The sequence below is a fragment of the Dreissena polymorpha genome, chromosome 2 (assembly GCF_020536995.1).
Source record: "Dreissena polymorpha isolate Duluth1 chromosome 2, UMN_Dpol_1.0, whole genome shotgun sequence".
Classification (NCBI taxonomy): domain Eukaryota; kingdom Metazoa; phylum Mollusca; class Bivalvia; order Myida; family Dreissenidae; genus Dreissena; species Dreissena polymorpha.
Window position 1 is genome coordinate 108,250,162 of NC_068356.1, and position 24,231 is coordinate 108,274,392.

General features: G+C 36.1%; 2 protein-coding genes and 1 long non-coding RNA gene across 8 annotated transcripts in view; 1 reads left to right on the forward strand and 2 right to left on the reverse strand.

Annotated features, from left to right (window-relative positions):
- The window catches only part of LOC127868406 (regulator of G-protein signaling 6-like), a 66,010-nt gene extending 52,960 nt beyond the window's left edge, over positions 1-13,050 (forward strand). For 2 of the 6 annotated variants that reach the window (XM_052410174.1, XM_052410172.1), the window contains 4 exons: positions 2,053-2,181; positions 2,724-2,900; positions 3,721-3,771; positions 6,309-13,050. In XM_052410174.1, coding sequence (XP_052266134.1) covers positions 2,053-2,181; positions 2,724-2,900; positions 3,721-3,771; positions 6,309-6,531 — 580 coding nt within the window. In that variant the 3' untranslated portion in view covers positions 6,532-13,050. The remainder of the gene's footprint in view (positions 1-2,052; positions 2,182-2,723; positions 2,901-3,720; positions 3,772-6,308) is intronic. The other 4 variants (XR_008044112.1, XR_008044113.1, XM_052410173.1 and 1 more) reach the window with 4 other exon arrangements.
- Positions 13,051-13,052: 2 nt separating this feature from the next.
- Positions 13,053-24,231, reverse strand: part of LOC127868396 (fatty acid synthase-like) — an 84,808-nt gene continuing 73,629 nt past the window's right edge. The window contains exons 29-33 of the mRNA XM_052410146.1: positions 19,714-19,885; positions 19,300-19,418; positions 18,828-19,100; positions 15,294-15,563; positions 13,053-14,976 (exon numbers count right to left, since the gene is read on the reverse strand). Coding sequence (XP_052266106.1) covers positions 14,848-14,976; positions 15,294-15,563; positions 18,828-19,100; positions 19,300-19,418; positions 19,714-19,885 — 963 coding nt within the window. The 3' untranslated portion in view covers positions 13,053-14,847. The remainder of the gene's footprint in view (positions 14,977-15,293; positions 15,564-18,827; positions 19,101-19,299; positions 19,419-19,713; positions 19,886-24,231) is intronic.
- LOC127868434 (uncharacterized) lies at positions 17,146-18,775 on the reverse strand. Its single transcript, XR_008044124.1, has 2 exons — positions 17,732-18,775; positions 17,146-17,296 (listed from the first exon to the last, which is right to left on the reverse strand). It is a non-coding gene; the product is annotated as an uncharacterized LOC127868434 (long non-coding RNA).

Here is a 24,231-nt window from a genome sequence, read left to right on the forward strand (position 1 = left end):
TTTTTATTCTGATATCAACATTAAAATTATAAACTCTATGTGTGTGTTTGTTCTTAAAAAGTAAACTACCAGTATATAAATCAATAATGTCAATAATTTAAAAATAAATAAATTGATACATATACAATAGTAATAAGTGTGGTTAAACGCAAACAACAAACAGCAATTAAAATATTCTTTATTAATTTGTGATAAATACGCATGTTGATCACACATCGTCATCTTTTCATTTGGTTTATTGTCTTTCATCGGCATTCGCTGCGTGATGGCTAATATGCAACTCCCCTGAAAAACACAATGCACCTAATAAAGTTATAAACAATTAGCGCTAATTCATTACCATTCTACATAAACGAAGTCAACGCATTCGATACAGCTGTACTGCACACACGTTTTAAAGAAGTGTCACGTGTCAGTTAAGTACCTTGTGTAATCTACATCCCTTTGTGTCAAAACCGGATTAATCTTGATTACGAAACAGCAGTGAATGTGTGCATGGATTATGTTGGAATTTAATGCTTCATGTCTACGGTACAGTATTAAAATATTGTTCAACTTGGTGTTTGTTTTTGTTCAAACATAGAGCATGATTGTTCGTTAGGATCTTAAATTCGCCGATCGGTCAACTGACGAAATTTATGAAAATTAATGCCTGACGATTAATAATGGTTTCACAGTAGTTGATAGATGATCCCTGGTAATAGTTGATAGATGATCCCTGGTAAAAATTGATAGATGATCCCTGGTATTAGTTGATAGATGATCCCTGGTAATAGTTGATAGATGATCCCTGGTAATAGTTGATAGATGATCCCTGGTAATAGTTGATAGATGATCCCTGGTAATAGTTGATAGATGATCCCTGGTAATAGTTGATAGATGGTCCCTGGTAATAGTTGATAGATGGTCCCTGGTAATAGTTGATAGATGATCCCTGGTAATAGTTGATAGATGATCCCTTGTAATAGTTGATAGATGAACCCTGGTAATAGTTGATAGATGATCCCTGGTAATAGTTGATAGATGGTCCCTGGTAATAGTTGATAGATGATCCCTGGTAATAGTTGATAGATGATCCCTGGTAATATGATCCTTGCTCTGGGAAAACAGGGCTTCCTGCATGTGCGTAAAATGTTGTCCCAGATTAGCCTGTGCAGTTGGCACAGGCTTATCAGGAAGGACACATTCACTTTTCATTTAAAGTAGGTGTCTTCATAGCCAAAATCCAGTGAAAGCGGAAAATGTCCACACTTATTAGCCCGTGCGGACTGCACAAGCTTATCTGAGATGACACTTTATGTACATGCTTTAAGCCATGTCTTGTAACCCTCAACCGTTCCAGTAAAAACCTTGCTTGAAGAATAATTTTGTAGTCAGGAGCGGCTCAATGAGTTGTCTAGTTTACTCTGGACATAATTCACAATACTACAAGTACAACATAATATACACTGTATTTAACAAAACACCTCTTGTTAAAATATATTTTCTATAACCACTAGATAAATAAATTTGATCATACACCAAAATCAACAAATATTGTCTCTATATGCTTTTATCAATTTAACCTGAATCATGTTTTATCAAAATGGCACATGTACCCTATATTTTCATCCATAAAGTTCAAAGTTAAAAAGAAAAATCTTTAATTATATGATTAATTCAACAGTAAAATACTCTTTTTATGTCCCCCACCACTATAGTGGGGGACATATTGTTTTTGCCCTGTCTGTTGGTCTGTACGTTGGTCTGTCTGGTCAAACTTTATTGGCCATAACTTTTGCAATATTGAAGATAGCAACTTCATATTTGGCATGCATGTGTATCTCATGGAGCTGCACATTTTGAGTGGTGGAAGGTCAAGGTCATCCTTCAAGGTCAAAGGTAAAAAAAAAAACAGTCAAAGCGGCGCAGAAGATAGTGTTTCTGACAAACACATTTCTTGTTTCTTTTTTTGTTTTTTAAACAATAAGAATAAAAATTGAGAAAAAGCACTTGCAATACAGAGGAGGTGTTTTTAATAAGCCCATCTCACCCCACGTGTGTTCCATGCAGGTACATATTCCAGCCAGCCATGGAGCATGTCTATGCTCTCATGAAGAAGGACAGCTATGTGAGATTCCTCCGCTCTGATCAGTACAAGCTGCTTATTGAACGATCACAGTCTGTCTTCACCAAGAAAAGGTCAGTTATTATGTGTTATGTCTCTATTAGTTGCTTCATTAAGATAAGTGTGTTTATTATGTTATAGTAACCCGTATGTACTTATTGTACTAATTGTTGTAAGAATGTATCTTAATATAAAAGTAAATTATTTTAAATAATACAACAGTAAACCTCACTGAGGGACCTATGGCATTATAGTGACAGCCAGGCAGCCCCACATTGTATGTTACAATGTGGGGCTGTATATATAACCAAAGTTGTATATATAACCAAAGCTGTTACAAAATTAACCCCTTGCTTTTCATGTACTGCTTACTGGTCTACATGCATTTTGCTGCAGGTTTTTCATATACTGCTTACTGGTCTACATGCGTTTTGCTTCAGGTTTTTCATATACTGCTTACTGGTCTACATGCGTTTTGCTGCAGGTTTTTCATATACTGCTAACTGGTCTACATGCGTTTCACTGCAGGTTTTTCATATACTGCTTTCTGGTCTACATGCGTTTCGCTGCAGGTTTTTCCTATACTGCTTACAAGTCTACATGCGTTTCGCTGCAGGTTTTTCAACTTTGGTAGTAACCGTAAGAAGGCTCCTAGCCCTCAGGTGCAGCGTCGAGGCAGTGCGTCCAGTGATGGTGGGGGGGTGGAGGGGGAGCTTGTTGGCGGCCCTGCTTACCACTCATACAGCACGGGAAACCTCAAGGAGCTCGATGACAAGCCCAAAACTGCTGTTAGGTGGGTAAGGTGGCATTGGGGCCTAAAGGAAATGTATTGTGTGTTTCTGGCGGGAACTTTAATTGTTAGGTAGGCTGGGGTTTAAGGTGATTCCTGAAACATTACTTTGTTGTTTTGCCCCAAGACAGGAGTGTACAAATTTAAACCCGCCTTATAAGATTTCAGCTGGCAAAATCAGGTTGCTGTTACTTCATGGTTGCCCTTAGCTTCTTTTTTTCACATAAACCTGTACCAAAACGTGTTTAAACTCTAAATAAATTGGCAATTTCCAGCTGTTTTGAAATTTTGTGGGAAAATATATCTTGTGAAATATTATCCTAATACATACACAAATTGACTGGTTATTGTTCTGATCATGATGATCAACACTTTATATAGTGTCATATGATGACAGTTTAAAATCATGGGGCTACAAGACAAGCATGTGTGACATAGAGCTGACTGATCTGAAAATAGGGTCACCCGATGGGGCAAGTATTTCGGATATCGTATTCACGTGAAGCAAAATTTAAGTATAATTTGAGTGGATGATACTAATTTTACACCCCTGCCCTTTGTGTGCAGAGGCAACAGTATGAGCTTGCGTTTTCAATTTCTGTAAATGTTGATGCATGTGTAACAGTTGGTTTAGTCTATTCAACAGTTGTTTAACAATAGCTTCTGTCTTTTAGCATGTAAATCATGCATGTTTTGAATGGAATTAAACGTAGAAATACCAGACAAAAATATTGTTTTATAATGTTTTTTTAATCACTATTTCCATGTGTTATTCAAATATTTTCTGTTAAGTGTTGAGAAATGTTTGTTTTGATTTTACCAGAACGTCATATGTAGGCTCTGACAGCAGTATATACATGGGATCATACACAGGGTAGGTACAGTTGTGTCCCTTGGTTGCAGGTTACATGCTATCTTCACCTGCAGTTGTGTCCCTTGGTTGCAGGTTACATGCTATTACTTCACCTGGCTTCCTCATGTGTCCACCCTTGTTTGTTTCTGTAAAACTGAAACTCCATGAAAGCCGCACTTTTTACTGTAAATGACTCCCATGTTAAAGATTCACATTAAATAATATTCAGTCATATTAATGCGAACTTTCGTTGCAATTTACTCAAATATGACAGAATTTACTTTAAATCTATTAATCTGAAAAGAGCAAATGGCACACCATGTTAAGTGTTAATGATGAATAAACTCAGTTATAAAAATAATTCTGATTAAATGGTTTATAGGCTATTGGAACATACAACTGGGAAATGAAATGGGATAGGGGGTGGGGCCACGCTTTGGGAAACAATTTGCACAAGCTTATAAGAAGCTTATAAGTGACGACACTTTAGGCTTGTATTGTATTTTTTATTAAAAGAAGTTTCCTTTCAGCGATCATGTAGTTAAGGTGGAAAGTTTGTATTGATAGCAATCAGACCATTTCGTCCTATGGCTTATCAGGACACTTTTGTTGTTTCCTTGCTACATGTATTACTAGTTTAAAGTTTTGTTAATAATGATAATGGTTAGACAATACTTGAAACAATACTTTATTATTTAAATATGTAAGTAATCAAATAAAAGGATGCCTAGTTGTCCTGAGCTTTCCATGGTAGCAATCATTGTGAATTTGCATGTTGTATTGTGTGTTTGTGATTGTCAGTACTTGTATATTGCAAAGTATATGTGGAATAATACCCAGTTTTAAAAGTAATACCTACTGCTTATTTTACTTGCAAGGCAATAGCAGGCTGGTAGTCATAATCACAAGCGTGTTTTATCATGTTCTATCAAGAAGACATTCTTTTTGAAAAAATGAAGACCTGTTACCTTGTCATAAAAAACATTTGGTTTGTGTGTCATGCCACCTCCTTGGTACAAAAATATACTTCAGTCAATATCATCTCATGTTATAAAAAGCCACAAATATTGTTTATTTATAGAATATATAATACTTCTTATCAGTTTTATTGGCATCTATAAGCATAATTATAATAATTATGCCTTATTAATACAAACAATATGAGGGAAAAAAGTAAAATGTACAGTATCCCTATCAAAATAAACTACAAGCTGTAGCCCACCAAAGTTATGTGCATACATATACAAATATAATACCAAACAGTTATGATTGTTCACCGTCATAAAATAGAAATTTGTGTAGATAAAGAATACTTGTGGGATATGAAAGTTCAGCCTGCCATTTAATTACAAATCGATACTTCAATAAATCCTTTCACAATAGTTGAGTATGTTTTAAGTTTCCCTACCCTAAAACAATTTGAAGGTGCATAATGCATTTTTAAAATGCACTTATTTCAATTTTAAACAGGTATACAATTAAATTTACTATATACTATGTAATTTGTGCATTCAATCCTCTGAAACCATAGCACGTTCTTTGAACTTACATGTAAATTCGCGAATTTGTTCAAGTGTTACAAGCTAGTGTCTTTGACCCTCTAAAATATACTAGTTATCATAACCCCCCCCCCCCCAAAAATTGTATTTGACCCTTTCAAATGTAGTTGAGTTATATATACATGTATTAGCTTAGTTCATAATATCATTAATGGTTACTCTAACTGATTTAATATTGTAGGTATGTTAAAGTATAAATATATATAAGTATAAATATTTTCCAATATTTTTGAGGCAGACAATATTGGTATGGTTTTTATAAGTATGTTGTTTTTCAATGGTTAAACATGCAACTACTGTATCTTATATACAGTAGGCTGATACAGCAAGTTCCGTCTGAACCCTTTCCATTGATTTCATTTAAGTTATTCTAAGAACACTGTGGTGTGCTGTGTTATATGTAGGTGGTTGATGTCTTCATCTTAATTTATGTCAAACGTTTATTGTTAAACAATTGTATCTGATATAAAATATGTTTAGCAAATACAACAATTTAACAATAATCCTATATATCCAGAAATTTGTATTTATTGGTCCTGCTCTGTTGAACCTTACTTGTAAAACTTGAGTTTCTGTTCTATAATTATGTTATTTCATAATCAGGTTTTGGAAAAATCCAATATATCCTTTAAATGCTGTCCAAGAATTGTAGGTTGTTGTAAAGCTAACCTTTCTATTATATACATGTACATGTTTGTTTTAACTATTGGACACTCGACATATGCTTAAAATGCTGTTCAGTGTATGTTTATAAAAAGTTCAAACTGAGTCACAATGCAATATATCCTAGTAATGTTGACAGTGATTTGATGTGCAGATACCTCAAGTCAGTCATGCTAATTCAAAATCAAGGTTATCACTTTAAATGTAAAAAAAAAATAATGGCAAGGGATATATTTGTCTCTTGTACTGCCTTGTGTCAGATTCACACTCAGCAATCAATTGCGATCTATATCCTTAAAATGCCGTTCATTGTTCATTGAACTCTGCTATATTTAGGTCGTCAAATTCCCCATCTCTGCGGCGGCGTACAAATGACCTTGAAGGCAAGGTAGCCATAGGCAGTGATCCTCGTCGGCGTAGCAACCTTGAGGTCCCCCGGTCCTCCTACACTTCTACCAGCACCACAGATGCAGCCAGGAAGTCAGAGCATGTGGCGCAGTGCATCCCCCTCAATGTCCCGCGCACAAACGTGGTGACACCCTGGGAGGGGGAGTCATAGACAGCTGAAACCAGCATGGAGGCCGACACCTGGGCCTAGTAGCTCATAACACTCTTAATGGTTAATGATCACCATGTTTATTGTACTAATGCACATGGCTTTGATAATCTTCAGTGAAATCAACATTGACCAAAATCATCATAAAGTAATTTTATAGTGGAGTTCATGCCAACTTGATATTATTGGCAAAATGTGTCACTGAACAGTATTAGCACAAAGTAATAACCAGGTCAGCAAATTTAAGCCTTTAAAGTAAACTTTGCGCTTGTCAAGAAAATAAATCTGTATCCAAAACTACGCCATGGTTACATGAACGAAAGGTTAAACTATGGGCAACTGGGTCCAGCTGTATAGAGAATAAATTGGTCCAATGACCATGAACATTTGTTGAAAGGAACTATGTGTGAAATATTATTTCAATGGAATAAACGTTCAAACGTTTAAAATTTAAAATGGTCTATATTTTAAGATGGTACTTTATTTTTAGTTTGAGAACTTTTGTAATCAATTGGTCAGAAATCACGGTTGAAATATGAATGTTAATTTAACATCAACAAGAGATTTTTTTTTAAACATGCAGAGAAAAGAACATTTTAACTCTTTCAGTGCTGGAACCGAATTTTGAAGGCCTTTGCAAACAGTTTGGATCCAGATGAGACGCCATAGAACGTGGTGTCTTCTATGGCGTCTCATCAGGATCCAAACTGTTTGCTATTCTTATAGTATTCTTTGGAAAAAATCGAAGAAATGCTAATTTAAGAAATTCAGCAGACAACATTTTAGCAGACGACAAATTTCCCAGCATGCAAAGGGTTAAGGTTGACCTATTGTATCTGATATAAATATGATAAGCAGTTGCAACAGTTTCTCACTGAAGTCTGTTGTAAGGGAACAATGAAAATACATTAATTTTGTAATGGGATAAGATGAGAATGATTGATTATAGTTTGCAATGAAGTGTCAATTAGGCCTCTGTTTGTTGTTTGTGTATCTGATAGAATACTAGTTTTCAAAAAATGTCACTTAGGCGTCTGTTTTTTGTATGTATGTATTTGAATACTAGATTACAATGAAGTGTCTTTTAGGCGTCTGTTTTATTTGTGTATGTATCTGATTGAATACTAGTTTGCAATGAAGTGTCACTTTAGGCCGTTGTTGTATTCTTACATGTAAATGATAGTGCAGGTAATACTTGTTTGTACTATGTATACCTCTGTTTCTTTACTATGTATACCTCTTGTCTCTTTTATGATTGTGCAATATTTGTGACACCATTAATAAGTAAAATAACCAGCATTGAAAAAGATTTACCAGTAATTACTAATGTCACACTTGCAATATTATTGTATTTGATAGCTGTTGATACAAAGTTTCTTAGCTAAGCACACTCAGAATATTTCCTGAGGTGGTAAAATTTGGAATATTGTTATAAGGGAAAGCTAAATCCTACTTTGTTTTACATTTGTAGATAGATCTGTAATTCATTCTCTTACTGTTAATACAACCTGACTATGCACTGGATGGCGTCCGAGGGTTGGGTGTACAACTGGTTTACCTGAGGAGTAGTTCTAGATCTGATCACATCTGAGGAATAGGTTAAGATCTGATCACATCTGAGGAATAGTTCTAGATCTGATCACATATGAGGAATAGTTCTAGATCTGATCACATATGAGGAATAGTTCTAGATCTGATCACATCTGAGGAATAGTTCTAGATCTGATCACATTTGAGGAATAGTTCTAGATCGGATCATAAGGTTCACAGCCTACCCTCAATATTTGAACTTTTAAACAATGCAAGTGTAGAGGAAGTTTTTTTTTCTAATACAGCTGACACTTAATTGCCAAGAGTCGCGGGGACCCAGGCAAAAACTGTTGTTGAAACTTTGGGCCAAACTATTCTTCGTTTGTTATAACCTTAATGGAATGTTATCTCTTCACTCTACAAAGGATGAAATTATCAAGTTACTGTTGACTGCTGTTCTCAAACCCTTTCAATATAGCATGAAATGAAGTGTGAAATTCACACCAAGGTGCAAAAAGTCATAAGGTAACAAATTACATTCCATTTTCCTGCTAAATGATTTCTATAATTTGTTATATGTTCTTATAATCACTTAAAACAATTTAGTTTTTATGGTATTTATTAGAATAGGTAAATAATAAGTAATATAAAGAAAGCAAATGCATGTACAATTTATATTAGACGATTGTAAGGGAATCTAAGTTATGCAAACCATTACATGATACATTTTTATGTTTAATGTGTAAAATAGAAATTAGTTATTTAGAATCATTCCCACCTGTTGTGGAATTCCTAGGAAATTCTCTTGCCAAAATGTTTGTTTTATGTTACTTCTCTATTATGCATATTGCTGTAGTGTACATGTATTATCCACTGCTCTTTACAAGTTATGTTTATGTAAGCCTCTGATTTCTGTTTAACTCTTTCAGTGCTGGAACCGAATTTCGAAGGCCTTTGCAAACAGTTTGGATCAAGATGAGACGCGGCAGAATGTGGCGTCTCATCAGGATCCAAACTGTTAGCTATTCTGATAGTATTCTTTGAAAAAAATGGAAGAAAATGCTAATTTTAGAAATTCAGCAGACGGCAAATTTCTCAGCATGCAAAGGGTTAAACAATATGCATTCATATAGTGTACTTGTATATTTAACCATGTGAATTTCTGAAAGTGTGATTTGTGGACCCCTACAAATCTAGGGTATAAATCATGGAGCGGTCTAACATCTATGATAAGGGACCATCAGATTACCCAAATTGAAAACCATTATTGTTGGAATTAGCCCTTGCAAATGTTGGCCTATGGATTATTACACATCCATTTCCTGGATATGATCTGACACTACTATTTACTTTGTTATTGAGACTTAACCTGGTTGCAAGAAACTTAAGCAAATCCAAAGTATTATAGATCTGGTAAATATCATTATGTTTCTTGAAATGCACATTCCAAATGTTTAAGTATTGTGTGCGTTGTTTCAATGTTGTCATCAACTAGGTGTCAGATATCTTACCTGTATTTGACCTGATAGTTAACAGTTAACCCTCTGTGTTATGTAAGTTGTGATGCACAATGTACACCGTGTTCATGCACAGTGCCTTTTTATGCTGTACCATACATGTTTTTTGTACAGAACCAGGACATGAAGTGTGTTCAAGACATGTTTAACGCCATGATTGCTAGTCCAGGGGAACAAAATTAATACATAGTTGTCATTTGCTGATTATTGAATATTTAAAGCTAGGAAGGTTAAACAAGCAAGAGGTGTTCCAATTGCATGGCATGTCAAATAATATTATTGCATCAATACAGTGTTTAAATAAAATAATATTTGGAACCGATGTGGGGGAATCATCGAATGACTTAACGGCATTGTTTGGTTAGAATTCAGTTTTCTAGAACTTTGGTTAAAAAAACACAGTCATCATACAATGTTGAACCACTAAATCTCTCTGTTTATGTGTTGTGCTTGTTATGGTTTGAAGATATTTTAAAACTAGTCTTTCATTTTAGAATTGTAGATTGTGTGCTAGAAATTGGTCTTATCCTTGTGAGCAAGGAATTATTACTGAAAATCAAACCACATATTATTTTTGTTGATGATTAGAATTGTTCATATTTTAAACAACTGTATGGGTGTTTCAGATTGTTTTTACTATGCTGGTGCAATAGTTAATTGTTTTTTTATTGACTGAGTACAATAGGTGTGCAATATCCTGATAGTCTGAATATATACATGCTTTAAATTCATCATTTACTTTGAACATTTGTGGCTTTGTTTTCTGCAAAAATATCAGCATTTGATAGTCGATCTGAACAGTATAGCCTTTAAGAACAGTGGTTAAATGTGAAGAAAAGTCTATGATGTGTTAATGTTGTTATAATTTCATAGCCTTGTTTATGAAATTAACTTTATATAATGGCCTGATTTTGCTGCCATGTTGCTTTATAGTGTGACTATTCAACAGTTTGTTAGAGCTATACCTTATGTTGTTTTACTTCATAGCTTGACTATGTATCCAGTATTTAGGGCTATACCATTCACCCACTTGTCTTCAGCAGAACACAGGGAAAGGATTGCGTGCAACATGTGCATATCTCTGCAAATACTATTGCTACTCAATGGAAACTTCACACTTGTCTTTGGAGTCTTATAATAAGTGATCAAAACCTGACCGTTTTTTTTCAGCAGAAATACATGTATGCCCATTCTGTATTAAGATACTGTTAATAGTTGCATGGATCTACAATGCATCTAAAACTATTTAAGTATTCTACAGATTCTGTTTTTCAAGTGAAACCTAGCATGTATATGTCACAGGACAGAGTGAATAGTTGAGTATGTTGGCATGGCTAATGTTTGTTAAAATGCTCACTTTATATTCATGACATTATATATATAAAAAATTGTACCATTTTATATCAATCGAACAATTTCACTGTTTTTGGCAACTTTAGCCATTTGTGTTTTCTTGTCCTGTCTAAGATACATAAAATGGATTATTTTAACCTCAGTTTTACATGCAACTTTAAAGGCAAAAGAAATAAAACCCTGTTTTTGAATGATCTCAGTTTGGTGCTTACCATGCCTTTTGTCTCGACAAGAAAGACACATGTTCTGTTTTACTTTAACATTTGAAAATCAGATGTTTCAGAATATATTGTAAATACAATATGATTATGGTCTAATTTAAATGTGCACAAAATAAATAACTTTAGTGTTTACAGCGTTTTTTGCATATTTTTTGTTAAGACTATTGAGAAGATATTTGTGTAAATTTAACTACGGCATTTGTGATTTGACTGGATAATTTATCACATCATTTAATTGAAATCATTTTTTGCTTATAAGTCTAATCAAAGGCAGTTGGCACGTTGTGTTAGTTCTTACAATTGCGTTTTTGGCCTGCTTTAGATGAAAAAGAAAATCTTTGATACAAAATAATCTATGTGCCTATATAAGCAGTTGTAAAATGTGTTACTTAATCATAGGACATGGCTGTTCATTTGAAACATATCATGCAGTAACATTCCAATCCTGTGTGCCATAGTTAAAAGGAAACAAAAGTCAACCAAAGTCAAGGGCAGAATGATCCTTGCTTGTCTTATGGACTTATTTTTGTCAGGTATGTCATCAGAAAAAAAAACAATGTACAATGTTCAAGTTGTTCCAATCTGCAATATTATAAATTTGTATTTTTTAGCTCATCCAAGCACAGAGCGTGGCATAGGGCATCATGTGTCGCCAAATTTAAGCTTGCTATTGCACTAGAGGCCACATTTTCACCCAACCTTAATAGAACTTCAGAATGTTTATCTTTACAATATCAAAGCTGACATTAATCCTGGGTAACGTTTGTCCAAAAACTGGGTCACTAGGTCAAATGTTAGACAAACCTTGTTAACACTCTCATAGCCACATTTATAACTTTATAGTGATGAAACTTTGTGAGAATGCTAACAATATCTAGGAAGAGTTCAAATCTGGTTCACATGCGTCCAAAAACTATGTCACTTTCCAAATCTTACAAAAAAAAACATTTAGGGCATGGTGGAACACAGGAAATGCTCAAATCTGTGTCAAGTGAGTCCAAAAACTAGGTCTTTGGGAAAAATTTGACTATATTACCTTAACTCCAGCTAGAACTCCATGGCCTTTTGTTTCAATTTAGAATGTATAGTTTGCAACAAGAACAGTTAAAAAATACAGTTAAACGTAACGCAACTTACAACTACCTTACTTGAAACCGTTTCAGGAACGAATGGGCATAGAAATGATTTCATGTACTATCCTCACACAAGTCATGTTCACAACGCTTCTACAGGAAAGCTTGAGCTGTTTGTAAGACTGAGCATTTCTGATGTCAAATGTTGAACATGTTAGAAGTGTTCCTAATTTCTTGATGTAAAAATGACAGAACAATCTGTAAACTTGTTTTCCCTCAAGAGTTTTCGTAAATACATTCTCAAACCTTCCCACCATGTGCACATATTATTCTAAACTTTGTAATGTTCTGACAGCGTGTTTATGTCGAGTCATAACTTTTTTGTTTTACCACCTTAACTACATTATTAGGTGGAAGAACAATTTGTATATAAGAAAAGCAACATAGCCTATCTTAATATTTTTCAATAGCAATCTGTTAATAAGCATTGACTTCTGCGAAGATCTATCAATGAGCATGTATATTGATAATCTTTGCCTGATATCATTTGAGATGTGATTAATATTCATGAAAAAGAAAAGTTTCACCATTGGTCTTTATTCTAAAGTATTGTGTATATGAACGGCGTTATATGGGCCCTCAAATGATGTCCGGAGTATCAGATAATGTGCTCAAGCAGTCTTCTTGATGACTTGTTGCCTCGGTGTCCTTTTACATGCCATATTTCTGTTATTTTGTTTCCCATCTTGCCCTCTGTTTACTCATCTGTTACTTTTATACTGTTATTTATCTATGTTTGAGTAGACAGCAAATAAACACAAACAAAAGCATGCTGTTCAGTTTTATTTGACAAGATGTTATGCTGATAGGATGGAAGGTAGTGGCAATGTTTCCTACTTTAACTGTATTTATAGCAACAAGAGCTGATATTTTAATGAGAATGGCTCATATGTTTTATGATTATGAACAAATCAATGTACAAGAACTCAGAATGAAAACAGTACTTAAGGTCTGAGACACACAATCATAGGGATGTAACAATGCATTTGTGACGACATTTTCAATATTTGACTACATGGTATAGTCAGGTTTGTTGTTTTCTTCAAATCAGCAACTACATTCAATGTAGACCAATGAACCAACAAAAACGAATATTACACAAATACACTTTTAATTGTTTTTATTTCATTTGGGCCCCATTTTACTGAGTTACCTTTGAAATTCTTAGACTTGCACACATATTTTTAATTTGTAATTTTTTATTGTTTTATTGATGTAAATGATTGAAACAAATTTTGGCATGAAATGTATATTTAATGCCGTAATAGAAATAACTGCTTGAGTGTCTAATATGAAATACTGAAACGGAACTAGCCATTTGGCACCCTATTAGGCAATGTATTTTTCAAATACCTACAAATACTTGCTAATAAATTTGCAAAATTTAATATCTCTGTCACACTTATACGATTTAAGTTATGATCAACACAAATAAGGATATCAGTAAAACTGATGGATGCTCCCCAATAATGCTTTGTCAATATTTGGGTTAATTGTGTGGAAAAAAAAGCGTGACCTTGAGAAAATCTATTATTAGCCTCAGTGACCTTGACCCCAGTGACCTCAAACCTCGTCAAAAGGTAGAGGTCCATGCAAGGTACCTACATGCCAAATATATAAGAGATCGGTCAAATATTGAAGGCGCTATGAGAAACTGTAACCAAAGTGTGACCTTGATAAAATCTATTAAAAGCCTTGGTGACCTTGACCCCAGTGACATCAAACCTCATCAAAAGGTAGAGGTCCATGCAAGGTACCTACATGCCAAATATGCAAGAGATCGGTAAAATATTGAAGGCGCTATGAGGAACTGTAAAAAAAAGTGTGACAGAAAATCTATTATTAGCCTCGGTGACCTTGACCCCAGTAATGTCAAACCTCATCAAAAGGTAGAGGTCTTTGCAAAGTACCTACATGCCAAATATGTAAGACATAGGTTAAATATTGAAGGCGCTATGAGAAACTGTAACAAAAATGTGACGGAAAAATCTATTATTAGCCTTGGTGACCTTGACCCCAGTGACCTCAAACCTCATCAAAAGGTAGAGGTCCATGCAAGGTACCTACATGCCAAATATATAAGAGATCGGTAAAATATTAAAGGCGCTATGGGAAACTGTAACAAAAGTGTGACAGAAGGAAGTACGGAAGTACAAACTGGCAACGATATGCTACCCATATATATATATATATATGGGGAGCATAAAAATTGGATGGTCAGAATTACAGAAGAAATCTAAATGACCCACCACCTTCAAAGCCAGACTCTAAAAGTGACGATGTAAACATCAATATTCCAAAAACATATCAATCAAAATCACATGCAACATGAAAATTTAACTATTTCCAAATTAACATGAACTTGTGTATGATAATTAAGTTTTTTTACGAATTATTTTGACTAGGCAAAGTACAAATTTACGATGACTGAAATGGTGAAGCATGTAAAGTTGTTATAAATAAGTGCTAAGTAACACAATATCTGCCACCATGCTTTCACGCAACAAATAGTCAAAGTCACGTAAGGATGTTTATGTCAGCTGTCCATGCCCTAACATCCTGGAGTCACACTGTGACCTTGACCTTGTCAATGATGGCATTGATGGTACTGGCCACCTCGCTGCACATCTCCCCGGCTAGCAGACCCCCACACTCTGTGTTCAGGATGTGCACAGACACTCCATCCTCATATACCTGCAAGACATATCTAATAGCCGTGACAACAAATACACCAGTGAAATTGAGGAATTGATTTTCTCGGACCTTTCCCATTAAACATTGTACAGCAGAATTTGTACAATAATCCAACTTTTAAAGAAGTGCATTTGCTTATTGCCAGCCTCAATGATAAGTACATTTCAGTAATTCTATTCATTTCACAATAGCTTTAACTTAATAGTCACTATGATTTGTAACATAATATATGTTTTAACCTTATCACAGATCTTCAATGCATATAATATTGAAAGCACTGTTCTTGTAAGAACTAGCAGAAGCCAGAGACATCTCACCTTAGAAAGTGAGTAGTCCCTTAGTATTTTGGCTCCTGTTGGCTGACGTCCCCTAATCAGGGTTACACCTATCTTGGAGACCGAGTCAGGTTGGTACAGACACATGTTTTGGTACTGCTGCACATAGGCATACAGCATGTCCTGGAGTTGATCCTCTTTGAGATCAAGAGAGGCAACTCTATGAACACTCTTCAGTTCGGAGGTCCTAATGGCTACATGAATCTTCTCCAAAAGAGCTTCATCATTCAGATCATCTAGACTATCCATTGTCTGAAAGTGAGTTATCAGGTAAAAAGGAAATTCTAGATCACAGTGCCTGATCATAAGATAACATGCTTTTGTGTAGGCACTATACAAGTTATAAAAGTCTCTCTTTTGTGCTAAAAAGGGGCCATCAGTCCAGGTATTTCAACACCATTTTAACCCAAATATGGACTATGCACAATTACTCACGATGGCATATCTGTTTGTAAAGATCATTACTCTAGCAATAAAACGTTTAAAGCTACATGCAAAAACAAAATATCTGATTGAAGGAAGGACAGGAGGACAAGGCCAAATCTAAAAACACTCATAGAAAATTACTAATTAAGAGATGTGTTCGTCAGAAATACAATGCCCCCTACTGCACCGCTTTGATTAATTAAAAAAAATTATCATTTGGCAGGTACAGATCATTTTTACAAGGGAAGTAATATTTTGCAAAGGGATATAATAAAAAATATTACTTCCCTTGTAAAAATGATCTGTAACTGCCAAATGATAAATAAAAATTATCTCCCTTTAAAGCTTGTTACTTCCCTTGAATTTTTTTTTTTACCTTTGACCTTGAAGGATGACCTTGACCTTTCACCATACAAAATGTGCAGCTCCATGAGATACACATGCATACCAAATATCAAGTTGCTATCTTCAATAGTGAAAAAGTTATGACCAATGTTAAAGTTTTTGGACGGACGGACAGACGCCATATATTAGACATTTGACCTTGAAGGATGACCTTCACCTTTCACCACTCAAAATGTGCAGCTCCGTGAGATGCACATGCATGCCAAATATCAAGTTTCTATCTTCAATATTGAAAAAGTTATGGCCAATGTAAAAGTTTTCTGATGGACAGACGCCATATATTTGACATTTGACCTTGAAGGATGACCTTCGCCTTCACCTTTCACCACTCAAAATGTTCAGCTCCATGAGATACACATGCATGCCAAATATCAAGTTGCTATCTTCAATATTGCAAAAGTTATGGTCAATAAAGTTTTTGGACAGACGGACAGACTGACTGCTTTATGCCACCCTACCGGGGGCATAAAAAGATAAGATGATATACATTTATTTCTTTTATACCTTATGATAAAATATGACATTTCTGCAGTGAAATAACAGCAGTGAAAGTAAACAAATTGATACTTTCTCTGGTGAAAATAAATTTTCGGAACTCTTTTTTCTATTTTTAGATTATGATATCAAGATTTACTTCCCTTGTTTGACCTACTTCAATCACGGACATGTACTGTTCAGTAAATGTTTTTACACTAGCAGTATTTTATGCTTTACTTTATTTGCTTACTTTAACAAGAGCAATAAAATGTTAAAACCTTTCAGCTTTTTTTACTCGTAAACCATCAAATATTGGACTTTTTCTTTCGGCGGAGGATGATGCAAACACTAATGACGTTAATTATTTTCTTGAAAAAGGGGCATAAAAGAAAAAGAAAGTTTAAGATCGTTTGTTATTTCACTCATGATCATAAAAAAAACAAGGGCAGTTTGTGAAACATGCATGCCCCCCCATATGGGCTGTCAGTTGTAGTGGCAGCCATTGTGTGAATACGTTTTATGTCACTGTGACCTTGACCTTTGACCTAGTGACCTGAAAATCAATAGGGGTCATCTGCCAGTCATGATAAATGTACCTATGAAGTTTCATGATCCTAGGCCTAAGTATTCTTGAGTTATCACCCGGAAACCATTTTACTGTTTCGAGTCACTGTGACCTTGACCTTTGACCTAGTGACCAGAAAATCAATAGGGGTCATCTGCCAGTCATGATCAATGTACCTATGAAGTTTCATGATGCTACTCCTAAGCATTCTTGAATTATCATCCGGAAACCATTTTATTGTTTCAAGTCACTGTGACCTTGACCTTTGACCTAGTGACCTGAAAATCAATAGAGGTCATCTGCCAGTCATGATCAATGTACCTTTGAAGTTTCATGATCCGAGGCGTAAACATTCTTGAGTTATCATCCGGAAACCATTTTACTGTTTCAAGTCACTGTGACCTTGACCTTTGACCTAGTGACCTGAAAATCAATAGGGGTCATTTGCCAGTCATGATCAATGTTCCTATGAAGTTTCATGATCCTAGGCCTAAGCATTCTTGAGTTATCACCTGGAAACCATTTTATTGTTTGGAGTCACTGTGACCTTGACCTTTGACCTAGTGACCTGAAAATCAATAGGGGTCATCTGCCAGTCATGATCAATGTACCTATGAAGTTTCATGATCCTCGGCATAAGCATTCTTGAGTTCACATCCGGAAACTATTTTACTGTTTAGAGTCACTGTGACCTTGACCTTTGACCAAGTAACCTGAAAATCAATAGGGGTCATCTGCCAGTTATGATCAATGTACCTATGAAGTTTCATGATCCTAGGCGTAAGCATTCTTGAGTGATCATCCGGAAACCATTTTACTGTTTCAAGTCACTGTGACCTTGACCTTTGACCTAGTGACCTGAAAATCAATAGGGGTCATATGCCACTCATGATCAATGTACCTATGAAGTTTCATGATCCTAGGCGTAAGCATTCTCGAGTTATCATCCGGAAACCATTTTACTATTTCGAGTCACTGTGACCTTGACCTTTGACCTAGTCCCAGAAAATCAATAGGGGTCATCTGCCAGTCATGATCAATGTACCTATGAAGTTTCATGATCCTAGGCGTAAGCATTCTTGAGTGATCATCCGGAAACCATTTTACTGTTTCAAGTCACTGTGACCTTGACCTTTGACCTAGTGACCTGAAAATCAATAGGGGTCATCTGCCACTCATGATCAATGTACCTATGAAGTTTCATGATCCTAGGCATAAGCATTCTTGAGTTATCATCCGGAAACCATTTTACTAATTAGAGTCACTGTGACCTTGACCTTTGACCTGAAAATCAATAGGGGTCATCTGCCAGTTATGATCAATGTACCTATGAAGTTTCATGATCCTAGGCCTAAGCGTTCTCGAGTTATCATCCGGAAACCATCTGGTGGACGGACCGACCGACCTACTGACCGACCTACTGACCGACCGACATGTGCAAAACAATATACCCCCTCTTCTTCGAAGGGGGGCATAAAAATATATTTTCTATGATCACTCGTGAAATGACAAAGGATCTTACACTGACATGAACAAATATCCTCTATTTATAATGTTAAAGAAATAATTAACCCATTGAAAAATTGGTCAATTTAGATTTGAAACTTTTCATTTAAGTTTATAATCACTAAATGCTTACTCACAATATTGTTATAAATTTCATCTACTCCCATGACAGCCAGGAATGACCTAATTGCCTCAGTTTCCATTTCACCGACGGTCTTCTTGTCTCCCGTCACAATCATGTCCTCCTCAGACACAGACACATGGGCATGGGAGCCCTCAATACAGACCAGGTGCTTGACCAAGGGGAGGTCAGCTGCTTGCAGTTGCAGAGTCATCTCTATGGCAACTGGACACCCAAACTTGTGACCAATCAGAATGAATGGCTCATAGTTATTGTTCAGGCAAATATTCTGTAAAAAAAGTAAACAATCCTGTGGTTTTGTGAAACATTTAATTGCCAGTTTGATCATTAAATTGCAAGAGCACAACAGAAATAAATGTAAGACCTTAATTAACAGGTTGCTAATGTTTATACCTACATTATCTACCTAGAAAACGGCTGTAGTGACATGAAGCATTAGTATCTAGTAGATTGAATACTGGTGATACCTGCAGTATATATCCAGTATGAGCCTGTAGGGACATGAGGGGACAATCTCTGGTTGGATGGATGCCGTATACTGGAGATTTCAGCTGCATGGCCAGATGGCTGATCTCATCTGCACACTCTTAAATCATCACTGGTACAGTGTTTACATTTGTTAAATAATACTAATGTCATGGCAAACGTCTAGCTTTTTTTTCTGCACAGTTATGGATTTCATTTAAAAGACAACAAAAGATACAAAACACATCATATTTGATTCAAATCGAAGGCATAAACCAGTCGTACTAATTGACGAATAAACCAATAGCAAGATTTGACTTAAATTAACAAGTATGAACATGGTAAACAAATAAGCAAGAATTTACAAGCAATACCACAATACATTCAGATTGACCAAAAAGTATGTGCCTCCATACCATCACTGTATGCGATATACACAGGGATGGTGCCCAAGCTGGTGCTGCAGTTCAGCTGGGTAATTAGCTGTGTAGAGTCCAGGACTGGGCCATGTTGCATGGTTGTCAAGGGAATGGCAGATGAGGAAACGACTGTGGGGACAGAAATACCTTTTGGTGCTTCTGGCTGCGACTGTAAAAATAGAAAGTTTATATTTAATTTGTATCTGTTTGAAAAAGGTCATACAGTCTAAAATATCAGGTCTTACCTTGTAATTGTGCTAAAATAACAAGAGGGCCTGAAAGCCCCAAAGTCGCTCACCTGAGATTTGAAGGAACTGACCTGTTCTGTGCAGCCCAAGATGTCATAAGAACAAATGTTCTAACCAACATTCATGAATAGTGAACACCCTGGTGGCCACGTTTTTCAACAGACCGGATACATTTGAGTACACATACAAAATATCATTAAAAGAAATATTCTGACCAAGTTTCATGAAGATTTCACAATAAATGTGACAAGTGTTAACAAGTTTTTACAATAGCCATATACGGAAAAATGCCCCGCCCCCTGGTAGCCATGTTTTCCAACCAACTGGAACAATTTTGAACTCGTCCAAGATATCATTGGGGCAATTCTTGTGACCAAGTTTCATGAATATCAGACAATAAATGTGGCCTCTAGAGTGTTAACAAGGTTTAACTATAGCCATATATAGCCATATAAGGAAACAAGAGATGTGTTCGTCAGAAACACAATGCCCCCTATTGCAAAGCTTTGAAATAATTTTTTTTTTTTTTGACCTTTGACCTTGAAGGATGACCTTGACCTTGAACTTCCACCACTCAAAATGTGCAGCAACATGAGAACGCCGCTTTGAAAAAAATATATTTTTTTTGACCTTATACCTTGAAGGATGACCTTGACCTTGAACTTCCACCACTCACAATGTGCAGCTTCATGTGAACGCTGCTTTGAAATTATTTTTTTTTACCTTTGACCTTGAACGATGACCTTGACCTTGAACTTCCACCACTCAAAACGTGCAGCTTCATGAGATACACATGCATGCCAAATATTAAGTTGCTATCTTCAATATTGAACAAGATGCGTTTGTGAAACACAATGTCCCCCTATATGACGTTTGACCTTGTAGGATGACCTTGACCTTGACCCTTCACCACTCAAAATGTGCAGCTCCATGAGATACACATGCATTTCAAATATAAAATTGCTAGCTTCAATATTGCAGAAGTGACATTGCATGAGCAATTTTGACCCATATATTTGACCTTGAAGGATGACCTTGACCTTCCACCACTTAAAATGTGCAGCTCCATGAGATACACATGCATGCCAAATATCAAGTTGCTATCTTCAGTATTCATAAAATTAGCGATTTGGGCCACATATATTTGACCTCTGACCTTGAAGGATGACCTTGACCTTGACCTTTCACCACTCAAAATGTGCAGCTCCATGAGATACACATGCATGCCAAATATCAAGTTGCTATCTTCAATATTGCAAAAGTACTCATAAAATGAGCGATTTTGGCCACATATATTTGACATCTGACCTTGAAGGATGACCTTGACCTTGACCTTTCACCACTCAAAATGTGCAGCTCCATGAGATACACATGCATGCCAAATATCAAGTTGCTATCTTGAATATTGAAATACTGCAAAAGTGTACATTAAATGAGCAATTTTGACCCATATATTTGACCTTTGACCTTGAAGGATGACCTTGACCTTGACCTTTCACCACTCAAAATGTGCAGCTCCATGAGATACATATGCATGCCAAATATCAAGTTGCTATCTTCAATATTGCAAAAGTTATTGCAAATGTTAAAGTTGGTGCAAACCAACCAACAGACCAACCAACCAACAGACCAACAGACAGGGCAAAAACAATATGTCCCCCACTACTATAGTGGGGGACATAAAAAGTTATGGCCAATGTTAAAGTTTTTGGACGGACGGACAGACGCCATTTATTTGACCTTAAAGGATGACCTTCACCTTTCACCACTCAAAATGTTCAGCTCCATGAGATACACATGCATGCCAAATATGAAGTTGCTATCTTCAATAGTGAAAAAGTTATGGCCAATGTTAAAGTTTTTGGACGGACGGACAGACGCCATATATTAGACATTTGACCTTGAAGGATGACCTTGACCTTCACCTTTCACCACTCAAAATGTGCAGCTCCGTGAGATGCACATGCATGCCAAATATCAAGTTGCTATCTTTAATATTGAAAAAGTTATGGCCAATGTTAAAGTTTTCGGATGGACAGACGCCATATATTTGACATTTGACCTTGAAGGATGACCTTCACCTTCACCTTTTACCACTCAAAATGTTCAGCTCCATGAGATACACATGCATGCCAAATATCAAGTTGCTATCTTCAATAGTGAAAAAGTTATGGCCAATGTTCAAGTTTTTGGACGGACAGACGCCATATATTAGACATTTGACCTTGAAGGATGACCTTGACCTTCACCTTTCACCACTCAAAATGTGCAGCTCCGTGAGATGCACATGCATGCTAAATATCAAGTTTCTATCTTCAATAATGCAAAAGTTATGGCCAACGTTAACGTTTTTTTTCTGGACGGACGGACAGACTGACATACACACATACTGACATACACACATACACACATACTGACATACTGACTGACGGACAGTTCAACTGCTATATGCCACCCTACAGGGGGCATTAAAAGCCCCACCCCTTGGCAGCCATGTTTTTCAAGCTAAGGTTACCATTTTCGAACTCATCCAAGATATCATTGAGACCAATCTTCTATTTTATAAGTCACTTACTTGCGAACAAAATGTAAAACTGTTTTAAGAAACATATGAACAAAGTTTTTGTTTTTGCATTAAGATAATATTTATAGAGCAAGCACATGCATATAATAACAAACCTTTGCAACCAATCAGAAGGGCCGATATTATGAGACACATTTTACATGATAGAGATTACTACAGGGAGCTAAGTCTAGCCAGTATTTTGTCAAAACATTGCCGATTTAAATGCCATTTTCTTTGCTATTTCAAAAAACACACATTTAACTACAGATTTACGTTTAAAATATGTTGGTTTTTGAATAAGTTTCACCTAAAAAATGTAGACGTATTCATTAAGAGGGCGAAAACTACGGATACACATGCTAAATATAGAAATATGTAGTATTTCAGAATTCAAATGTGAACAAGAGTTTTAGTACAAAAAGGAGAAATATTCTGTTAAATTGTATGTCAGAATTATGGACCTTGGTAAGTGAGCTCACACAATCACCCCAAACATGTGTGAAGTTTCAATTCAATACCTGTAGCAGAAACATTGATATAGGATGTTGCCTGTATACCTGAACCTGATATCAGAGTACAACAAGAGCACCGCCTTGCGGGTGCAGACCGCTCACCTATTTTCTTTTTAAAGGTGAAGGGACTCTCATTTTCAATCACAAAGGAGGGAGGGGTGGAGGGAAGAGGGGTGTATAGTCTGGGGGTGTGGACATTTATTTCATTATCTTCCAAAAATGCGAAAAAAATGCAAAAAAAATATAAAAAAATGGGGGGAGGGGAGGGTGGGGGTGGTGGGGGGGGGGGGATTCTTTGGTGCGATGGTTGGACGGTATTTCAAACATAAAATAATAAAAATAAATATATGTGTTTTTTAACCGTTCCAAAAAAAAACAAATTTGGGGGGTGTGAGGTGGGGGGGTATAGTGTGAGGGTGTGGGGGTAATTTGTGAGATGATCTTACAAAAAAAAAAAAAATGGGGGGGGGTGAGGTGGGGGGGGGGGTATAGTGTGAGGGTGTGGTGGTAATTTGTGAGATGATCTTAAAAAAAAAAAAAAAATTTAGGGGGGGGGGGGATTCGGGTTGGGGGAGGGGGGGGGGGGTGGGGGGGATTCTTGGGTGTGATGGTTGGAGGGTATTTCAAACATAAAATAATAAAAATAAATAGTTTTGTTTTTTAACCGTTTAAAAAAAAATTGGGGGGGTGGGGGGGGGGGTATAGTGTGAGGGTGTGGTGGTCATTTGTGAGATGATGTAAAAAAAAAAAAAAAATGGGGGGGGAGGGGATTCGGGGGGGGGGGGGGGAGGGGGGGCACGGGGGATGGTTTGGGTGGAGTCTATTGTGGTATGTCAGGTAAGAGTCGTTTTGTCAAAGTATCAATCAAATCTAATCATAAATAAAGAAGTTATGGCAATTTTAGCAAAATTTAATAATTTGACCTTGAGACGCAGACGCCGACGCCAAGGTGATGACAATAGCTCATAATTTTTTTTCAAAAGAATAGATGAGCTAAAAAGGGGTATAATTCTGCTAAATTGCATGTCATAGTAATAGAACTTGGTCAGTGACCTCACTTAATAAACCTTAACACATGTGTGAAGTCTCCATTGAAAACCTGAAGTAGAAACAAGTGATATGGAGAAATTGCATGTTTGCCTCAATCCCATTTCAGATTACAGTAATGGTGAACACTTATACTTAAGAT